This window comes from Ailuropoda melanoleuca, chromosome 13 (genome assembly GCF_002007445.2).
Source record: "Ailuropoda melanoleuca isolate Jingjing chromosome 13, ASM200744v2, whole genome shotgun sequence".
Taxonomy (NCBI): Eukaryota; Metazoa; Chordata; class Mammalia; order Carnivora; family Ursidae; genus Ailuropoda; species Ailuropoda melanoleuca.
In genome coordinates this window covers 44,601,487-44,610,978 of record NC_048230.1, presented here as the reverse complement: position 1 = coordinate 44,610,978, position 9,492 = coordinate 44,601,487, and the positions used below count along the sequence as shown (strand labels likewise).

Here is a 9,492-nt window from a genome sequence, read left to right as displayed (position 1 = left end):
TCTCGTCTTGCATTTACTGGTTGATCACTACCCACCCCAAACCCCTGTCTGGGAAGGTTTACATGGTACAGGCTTACGGCCTGCGTCACGCTTGAGCCCTGAAAAGACTTGCAGAGAAGACCCCAGTTGGGAAAAAGAGGGTCTGGATCTCAGAGGGGATTGACTTAGACCTCCCAGGTGCCCCCCGATTTTGAGATTCTGCAAAGGCTTAGGCTATCCTCTCCAGTTTTCAAGCTTCTTGATACAATAAACACATTTTAAAGCGACAAAACACAGTACCAAAATAGTGTAATATTTCAAATGTTTCCATTTTGCAAATTGTTCTCAATCCTCCCACAAAGAAAAAAAAAAGAAAAGAAAAAGCAAGCAAGCAAAGATACTATACTGTTTGGGCTTCTCCCAACAGTTGGATCAAGTAACAGCAGGCACCGGCCAGGCGAGCAAGGACACCAGCCCTGCGTGCCCGTGTCCGCGAAAAAAAAAAAAAAAAAAAAAAAAAAAAAAAAAAAAAAAAAAAAAAAAAAAAAAAAAAAAANAGGCTCGGGTGCCGCGTGGCGGGCGCGGCTCCGCGGATCCCCGGCGACCTGCGCGCGGTAAGTGGGTGAGTGGGCGCGGAGCTGGGGTCCGGTGTGGATGGGGGCGGTGCAGGGGGAGATGCGCATCCGCACACCGGCTCGGGCCTGGGGGTGGGGTGGAGGGCTTGGACGTGCGGGGACTCCGGGCTCCGAGCCGTCGCCCCCCCGCGGCTCTCCGACCCCTTCCGGAGGTCGGCACGCCGCTCCCTGTGTCCTCTGTCCGGGACCGTCGGGAGCAGTCAAACTGGACAGGGAGCCTGGAGCAATTCCACGTCGGAGCTGGCGGGCGGCACCGGGGAAAGCTGGACCGGCTGGGATGGCGGTGGGAGCGGGGAGGTGGGCGCCGGGCCGGCGGCCTAGTGGCCGGGCCTGGCACTGCCCGCCCAACTTCTTGCTCTGGATTCTGCCCCATCTCGTCCCGCAGTTGCCCCTGCAGCGCCGGTGCCAGCAGTGAGGGCTGTGGGCGGGTCCTCAGACAACATGAGCGTGGGCTTTATCGGAGCTGGCCAGCTGGCCTTTGCCTTGGCAAAGGGCTTCACAGCAGCAGGTAGGGCGTGGAGTGGGCAGAGGGGTGGGCCATTACCCTTCTGCCGGCTGGGGGGGGGTGGTGAAGGTACGGGTCTGGAAAACTTACCCTGTTTAAGTCCTGTGGGAAAGGGCAGCCTTGGGACGTAATAGGTGGGACAGGAGTTGCTGTCCTTCTCTGGGTGGTGGGATTTCCACTTTCCTTCCTGGGAATGTGGGAGGGGGGAGGCCAGGACAGACCTTGAGGAAGGATCTTTGTTACCCTCAGGCATCCTGGCTGCCCACAGGATCATGGCCAGCTCCCCAGACATGGACCTGGCCACGGTTTCTGCCCTCAGGGTAGGTGCAGGGTGGAGAGGCACAGGGAGTCCCTGAAGGGGCTAGTCAGTGTGTCTGGGGAGAGTGTGTGATAGCCTTGACCCTGAGGGCCCCAGGTGTAAAGGCCCCAGTGGGAGGACCACCCCCCCCCATGAGAGGAGGGACCTGGGCTGTAGCATCCCACAGACCCTGCCTCCTGGCCTGCTGGTAGCTCCCCTTGCTCGGCTCTTGGGACCTGGGTGACAGACACATGTGCAGCTGGTGGGGAGGGTGTGCCGGGACTGGAATGGGGTTCCCCAAATGGAGCCTCCACAGGGGCTGTGGGAGCCAGGCAGATGGGACCCCAGTGTGGGGGCCAGGTCAGACGCATCTGGGGACTGCACATAGCTGTAGTTTGCCACAGCTGAATTGGGGCTCCAGGTGCAAGGATGGGTCAGGCTCCACCCACAGTACCACTCACCCCGCAGGACTGCCGCCCACGATGGGGTGGATCAGGGGCGTGGCACAGATACATGTCCCTTTTCTGTTTGCAAAAGGGACGTATTCCAGAGCAGAGTGCTTCTTCCACTCCGGGGTGGGAAGGGGGGCTGGGCGCTATCAGAGCTCCATGCCCCGAGCCCCCCACCCTGACTGTCCACATTCTCAGCAAGCTTTGTCTTCCACACCTGGGGCTCTTAGCTTGGGGAGGATACTCGGTGGGGGGGCAGCCAGAGACATCGGCAGGCTGAGCCCACGTTGGTGCTCCCTGCAGAAGATGGGAGTGAACCTGACACCCCACAACAAGGAGACCGTGCGGCATAGTGATGTGCTCTTCCTGGCGGTGAAACCACACATCATCCCCTTTATCCTGGACGAGATTGGTGCCGACATTGAGGACCGGCACATCGTGGTGTCCTGCGCGGCGGGGGTCACCATCAGCTCCATCGAGAAAGTGAGCACTGTGGGTCCAAGCCAGTGGGATCTGAAGAGGGGGTGGAAGTGTGTGCTGCACAGTGGTCAGGAGCTCTGGCTGTGAAATGGGCACGTGGGCCCAGCCCACAGCGAGAAGCCACAAAATGCTTAGTTGGGCCAGTGCGTTCACACTTGTGCCCAGCACACTCTGCTGGGCAAGGGGCAGGACAGACACACAGCTGGTTTCTCCTCCAGAAGCTGACGGCGTTCCAGCCAGCCCCCAAAGTCATCCGCTGCATGACCAATACGCCAGTCGTGGTGCGGGAGGGGGCCACCGTGTATGCCATGGGCACCCACGCCCAGGTGGAGGACGGCAGGCTCCTGGAGCAGCTCATGGGTAGCGTGGGCTTCTGCACGGAGACGGAGGAGGACCTGATCGATGCTGTCACGGGGCTCAGCGGCAGCGGCCCAGCCTATGTGAGGACTGGGGTTGGGTGGCCGCTGCTGGTGGTGGACACTTCCCAGGACCTTGGGGTGCATCCCCCACCCTCCTCCCTGCTCTGGCTGCTGTGGGCAGAGCTGCTGGACCCACTGTTGCCTGGAGGAGAAGGAGGAAGGGCCTAGGAGTGTGGCTTAGGTGCCTTCTCCCTGCAGGCATTCACAGCCCTGGAGGCCCTGGCTGACGGGGGTGTGAAGATGGGGCTTCCCAGGCGCCTGGCAGTCCGCCTCGGGGCCCAGGCTCTGCTGGTCAGTGTTTTTCCTGATCCTTTGGTGGGGGCCACTCCTTGCCGGGCCTGATGCTGTTACAGTGGGGGTGGGTGGGTGGAGAACCGGGGTGGGCGGTAGCTGGGTCTGGGGCAGTAGCCTGCAGGGAGGAGAGGGGCTCCACAGAAGTCAGCTGCTATCTATGGCTATAGGGGGCCTCCAAGATGCTACTGGACTCGGAAAAGCACCCAGGCCAGCTCAAGGACAACGTCTGCTCTCCCGGCGGGGCCACCATCCACGCCTTGCATGTCCTGGAGAGCGGGGGATTCCGCTCCCTTCTCATCAACGCCGTGGAGGCCTCCTGCACCCGCACACGGTGGGCCCCCAATGCTGCGTGCTCCTGGCTGTGCCCCCCAGCTCGCCAGAGCCCTCACGCATTCTGCTCCGCCGTCCCCAGAGTAGATGTTTCCCAAGGTCTGGCAGTGGCACCCTAGGGTCATGGCTTGTAGCACCCCTCACCAGCCGTTGTCCTGTGAGGACGGGTTGCCCTTTGGGCCCACGCTGTGCTCCCCAGTGTCACCACCTGCAACCCACAGACCAGGGTGATCATCCAGGCCGGGGAGGCAGGCCAATGGGGGCCAGAGGGAGCCCCTGTGGGCCGGGTCACACTTTCCTCCCCACCCTCCTCCTCCTGGGGAGATTCGGTGCGTCAGCCAGCAGTGCTCCACTGTGCCCAGTGCACTGGCGCCAGCTCTGTGACAGCAGAGAGGGTATCAGAGGAGGGACGGCAGGATTTGGTGGCTTGGCTTGGAGCCGTCATCCCTGCAGCTCAGGTCTGCAGGACAGACAGGCATCTCTCTCACCTCCCTGCCTGCCCCCAGTTGAAACCCAGAACGTCTCTGAGTGCCACGACAGGAGGGCAAGGCTCGGAGGCAGAGCCGCCCTCCTGGCCTCACCCTGCAGGGGATACAGATGAGGCACATGGCCCCCACTTGGGGCGATGATGGGTTCAGGGGCTGGGGGCTGCTAGTAGATTTGGTGACCCTGAGCTGGTCCGAACGAGGTGAGAGGCAGGCAGATGGGCGTCTGGGGGAGGGGTGGCCGGCAGAAGGAGCTGAGACGGGAGTCCCAGCGCAACAGCACCCAGGCCGGCAGGTGCTTCCTCTTCCCTGGTGGGCAGCTGGACTCGAGGGAGGCAGAGCCCTGGAACCAACCCTCCTCACTGACTCCCCAGGGAGCTGCAGTCCATGGCTGACCAGGAGAAGGTCTCCCCGGCCTCCATCAAGAAGACCGTCCTGGACAAGGTGAAGCTGGAGTCCTCTGCAGGGCCCTCACAGACCCCTTCTGGCCACTCCAAGCTGTTCCCCCAAAGCCTGGCCCCAGCGGGCAAGGAAAACTGAGCTGTCCAACGTGCTCACCAGGCTGCTGTCAGCCACCTCCCTGCTGGCCTTGGAACTCCTGTGCTGGCTGTCCTCAGCCCCAGGCCCCACAGCAGCCTCAGAGCAACCCACTGCCTGTGACTCTGGTCAACTCCGGGGTCAGTGGGGGTTGTAACCAAGGAGGGGCCACATCCCTTCTGAGTGGGAATCTGCAGTCACTGAGTGCTTCCTGGCCCAGAACAGAGATGGACTCTCCGACCTCCACGTCCCTCTTCCTCTGCCCCCAGACCAGGTTAGGACCCCTTCTTCTGGAGTTCAGGAGGCCCGGGGGTCTTAACTCCCCATGGTCAGCTGGCTTGGGGCTTGGCCTTTTCCTGAGTACAAAGGTCAAGGTTCCCCCCCCACAACCCCACTCCCATGAAGGCCCAGCCAAGGAGGAAACCCCATCCCACCCCTGCCCCCTCTCCAATCTCTACTTGTGTGGGGGGGTGCCTCTTCAGCGTGAGAAGGACCAGAGGGTCCCAAGCATCCTGAGTCTAGCAGGCAGGACCATGGCTGCCAACTCCCCCTTATCTCTGTTTGGCATCTGAGAAAAGGGCTTCTTGGAAAGTCCCAACTTTGGAGGTCGTTATTTCCCATTCCCCACCCAGCTTACAGAGCCTGTCACTTCTCTCCCCCACCCTTTAGCTGAAATACATTGGTTTGCAACCTGGTGCCTTGCTTCATCAGCACGTGTGGAGGGAGGGCCCCAGCGGCCCTAGAGGGTCCTTGTTGAGTGTCATCTTAGACGCTACCCCCAGCCCCACAGGTCCTGTTTCCCACAAGGCATTCTGGCTTCAGGGGGCTGAGTCTCAGTGAGCAAAGGCAGAAGGAGCTTCTGGGGAAGAGAGTGGTGCTTTGGGCCTCAGTCACTAGAGGTGTGACCAGAAGCTGGCACCCTAGGCTGGGCTTGCCATGCCCTGCTGGGGGAGGGGCACCAGCCTCCGTACCCTCCACACCTCCAAGCTTAGCAGGGGCAGATGTCTCCTCCAGTCGCACAGGCAGGGGCAGGTGAGGCGTCTGGGGAGGGGTCTAGGGAGGTGTATTAGGGCTCTCCAGAGACACACAACGGGGAGGTGTGTATGTATCTGGGCCTGGAGTGCCTGTGTCCCCCTCTTCTGTGTGGGCAGAGGTGGGCATGAGGGTGGGCAGTGAGCAGCCAGAACCACGCCCTCTCTGACCGCGGCACTGTAAGCATGAGCACAGCATGTGGGGGAGCGGGGACCTGTTTTATGCGGGTCCAGGACAAGCTGAGCACAGAGATGGGCCTCAAGGACCGGGGCCCACAGATGCCGGCTGGGTGGCATTACACTGCTACCATTAGGGAAGCCGTCACAGGGATCCCACTGGGGAGAGTCAGTTTGGCATGCCTTCCTGCTCCAGTCACTGTGAGCTCTGACACCCACCATGCCCTGGATGTCCCCAAATGGGGCAGTGGCTGGAATGAACCTAGTGCCCTTTGCCCAGGGGGCCGGGTGAGCCTGGTGGAAGAACCAGCTACCTCTGCTTGATCCAGCTTCTGCCTCAGTTTCCTAATTGGAACTTTGCCCTAGGTTCCTGCCTGCCTAGATAGGGCCATTGCCCTGCTTCTCTCTGCCAGTCCTTTCCTGTACCAGTCTGGAGCCTGGGCCCAGCTTGCATGGGGACTCCAGAACGAACAGGTCAGCAGCCCTTGGCCAGGCAGAGAAGGGAGAAGTCCATCCCAGGAAGGCCCTGGCATGGGCCCATCTTCCTGCCTGGACCCCCCTGGCAGCAGGGCTGGTCAGTCTGTTTGGACACCAGCCACATCCTGTGTGCCCTGAACCTCCTTGCAATGTCAGGTTGGGGCCTGCTGAACTCCAGGAGAAGCCAGAGGGGTCCCCAGATCTGCCCATGACGGGTACAAGCTGAAGGGGGACATGTAGGAGGTGCCAGCAGGAGAGCAGCAGATAGCTGCAGCGGGAAGCAGTGCGCTGGAGGCCCAGAGAAGGCCAGGCTGGACCAGAGAGCTGGGTCTCAGCGTCTGCCCCCAAGAGGCAGCGCTGGAAGCTGGTCATGGTGATGCTGCGTGGACCAGCAGGGATGCTGAAACCTGTGGGCCTGTTTCCTTGCAGTATCACTCCCAAGCAAGGCTGCAGTGCTGTTCACAGGGACACGTGTCCTGGACCCTGGGTGGGGGCCAGCCAGACTTAGGGCAGGCGAGACCAACCATAGACTCTCTTGGGCTCTCTAACTGGGCCCAGAGACAGATTCTGGAGGCTTGGCTGTCTTGGGTGCTTCAACATGGCACATCCTTTCCCTGATGGCCTCCCCCAGACTTGCAAACAAACCCATACCTGTTACTCTGCAGGTGATCAGGGCAAGTTCGCGTACTCTCCCCATACCTCTGAAGAAGAGTCTGGAGTGAGGGGGCAACAAAGGAGCCTGGGTTATGTCCTGGAACATTCCCCTCCCCACAGGTCCCGGAGATTACAAGGTGGGCAACCCTGCACCCCCATCACGTATCCAGAGGGCTGACCTTAGGGCCCGAGACTATCCCTTTGTAGGAAGCAGCCCTCCCATCCACACTCTCACCGGCCTCCAGGTGAGTTGGGCCCCACTTCACTTCCCATAAATCTCTCTGGTGGCCCTGGGTGATTTCCCCTGCCTGCCTGTCCCCTCTTCCAAGATGGAAGAAGTGGCCAGGTGTGTTCCCAGTAGGGAGGAGGAGGAGGAGAACCCTTTCTGAGAGTAGGAGCCTCCTTGGGGAGAAGGAGCAGAGCAGCCCCGCCACTGATAAATCAGCCGCTCAGTCACCTCCCACGTATAAATGGCAGCCAGACTCCATCCTGTGAGGATTGAGGAGTCAGGGGTGTGGGGGCATGCGGGGACTAGTCAGTGACCTTCCACCCATTGTGGCCCCAACCCCGGGGCCAATCACCTGTGTTTCCTGATGGCGTCGTGGTTCTGGCCTGAGCTGGGTGGCACCAAGTCAACCCCATGTGGCTGCCAGGGTCCTGCTGCGTGGAGGGGCTCTTGAGGCCCAGCAGTAACTCAGGCCCCACAGCCCTACCAAGCGTGACCAAGGAGAATGGAGGGTGGTGATGGCAAGGAGGCTGGAGGAGCTGAAGCCCACAGGACTGCATTTTTGTTCTCAGGAGCAAGTCTTTGTCATTCTGTATATCTAGTTGACTTTAAAAGTCATGCCCCCGGGGCACCTGGCTGGTTCAGTGGGTAGAGCATGGGATCTTGGGGTTGTGAGTTCAAGCCCCACCTTAGGTGTAAAGATGACTTACAAATCAAATCTTTATTTTTTAAAAGATTTTATTTATTTGAGAGAGTGAGGAGGTGAGAGAGAGAGAGCACAAGCTGGGGGAGAGAGAGAGGGAGAAGCAGACTCCCCACTGAGCAGGGAGCCGGATGCAGGGCTTGGAGCCCAGGACCCTGGGATCATGACGTGAGCCGAAGGCAGACGCTTCACAGACTGAACCGCCCAGGCGCCCCTACAAATCTTAAAAAAAAAATAAAATAAAATAAAAATAATTGAGTCCTACCCTAGATATATGAAGGCCCTGGAGTACAATGTCACGCCCTGCCCATAAAGAGCACGTTGGGATAGACAACCACACACAACCCTACAAAGCAGGGTACAGTAGGATTCAGAGAGAAGTTCCTGGAGGCAGGCAGGAGGTCCTGCGGGGGCCCTTATGCCCCTGGCTTTGGGGGCCTCGGCGGACGGCCTTCATGTCAGTGGCACTGAATTCCCACAGACTCGGCTGCAGCCTGTCCCTCAGGGCCCTGTCTGCGGGCTCACCTGAGTCCCACTGACCTGCCTCGCGGGGTGACGCACCCTTCTTGGCTCTACACCTGGGAAGGCAAGTCCAGGACTTGGGAGGACGAATGGGATCCNCACGCCCTGCCCATAAAGAGCACGTTGGGATAGACAACCACACACAACCCTACAAAGCAGGGTACAGTAGGATTCAGAGAGAAGTTCCTGGAGGCAGGCAGGAGGTCCTGCGGGGGCCCTTATGCCCCTGGCTTTGGGGGCCTCGGCGGACGGCCTTCATGTCAGTGGCACTGAATTCCCACAGACTCGGCTGCAGCCTGTCCCTCAGGGCCCTGTCTGCGGGCTCACCTGAGTCCCACTGACCTGCCTCGCGGGGTGACGCACCCTTCTTGGCTCTACACCTGGGAAGGCAAGTCCAGGACTTGGGAGGACGAATGGGATCCCTCCAGTGCCCCTTCTTCCCCTTGGTTGCCTCTTTCCCCGGGGAATTTTTTTTTTTTTTAAGATTTTATTCATTTATTCGACAGAGATAGAGACAGCCAGCGAGAGAGGGAACACAAGCAGGAGGAGTGGGAGAGGAAGAAGCAGGCTCTTAGCGGAGGAGCCTGATGTGGGGCTCGATCCCACAACACCCGGATCACGCCCTGAGCTGAAGGCAGACGCTTAACCGCTGTGCCACCCAGGCGCCCCTCCCCGGGAATTTTGAGCAGCAGCGATAAGTCCTGACAGAAGGGGCAGGAGCAGACCCGGGCTCGTGGGAGCCGAGTCCCAGAGGGATGTGGATGAAACAGGAAAGGTGCAGCGGGTACATCAGCTATTCAACAGATGCTCACCGCGCGGGCACTAGAGCTGCGCCAGTGCTCGTCACTAACGTGTGGTCTGGGGCGGTGGTGAGGACACACCCCAGTCCTCGCAGGACCTTGGCGGTGGCCTGGGCCAGACCTCACTTTGAATCCTGGACAAAGCTGTCGGGCCCTCGGTGAACCAGGCCACGGCTGCCGGGCAGGGCCGAGCTTGGCTCCGCGATTACACGAGGCAACCAACGCGCGCAGCGCCCGCCATGCAGCATCGGAAGCACCTCGAGGACCCTCTCCGCGACGCACGGGGACCTTAGGGCCGCGCCGGTCCCGTGGGTCAGAAAAGCGGGACACGGGACCCCCGGACCTCCCGGGGCCCCCGGAGCCCCCGCCTCGCGGCCCGGAGCGTGGCCCGTCGAGGAGCGCGCGCCCGGTCAGTCCCGCGAGACCCCGCTAGGGCAGGGCGCGGCGCGCATTGCCCGGGCGACGGCTCCGGGCGCGCAGGCGCAGTACGG

General features: G+C 60.7%; 1 protein-coding gene across 4 annotated transcripts; it reads left to right on the top strand.

Moving 5' to 3' along the window:
* The first annotated feature begins 542 nt into the window (after window positions 1–542).
* PYCR1 (pyrroline-5-carboxylate reductase 1) lies at window positions 543–5,106 on the top strand. Of its 4 annotated transcripts, none has more exons than XM_034640229.1 (8): window positions 543–593; window positions 1,000–1,122; window positions 1,369–1,439; window positions 2,170–2,349; window positions 2,565–2,786; window positions 2,964–3,056; window positions 3,227–3,390; window positions 4,249–5,106. In XM_034640229.1, the coding sequence occupies exons 2-8, from the start codon at window positions 1,056–1,058 to the stop codon at window positions 4,412–4,414; spliced, it is 963 nt and encodes a 320-aa protein (XP_034496120.1). In that variant the 5' UTR covers window positions 543–593; window positions 1,000–1,055; the 3' UTR covers window positions 4,415–5,106. The 4 variants fall into 4 exon arrangements, with proteins under 4 accessions (XP_034496120.1, XP_034496122.1, XP_034496121.1 ...); XM_034640230.1 differs by having other exon boundaries at window positions 579–601; XM_034640231.1 differs by lacking the exon at window positions 2,964–3,056.
* Window positions 5,107–9,492: the final 4,386 nt, after the last annotated feature.

Excerpts from the sequence above, each read along its gene's own strand:
- PYCR1 (XM_034640229.1), top strand. The coding sequence starts at position 1,056 with ATGAGCGTGGGCTTTATCGGAGCTGGCCAGCTGGCCTTTGCCTTGGCA. Across the intron at positions 1,123-1,368 it reads AAAGGGCTTCACAGCAGCAG|GCATCCTGGCTGCCCACAGG; the intron begins GTAGGGCGTGGA and ends TGTTACCCTCAG. Across the intron at positions 3,057-3,226 it reads TCGGGGCCCAGGCTCTGCTG|GGGGCCTCCAAGATGCTACT; the intron begins GTCAGTGTTTTT and ends CTATGGCTATAG.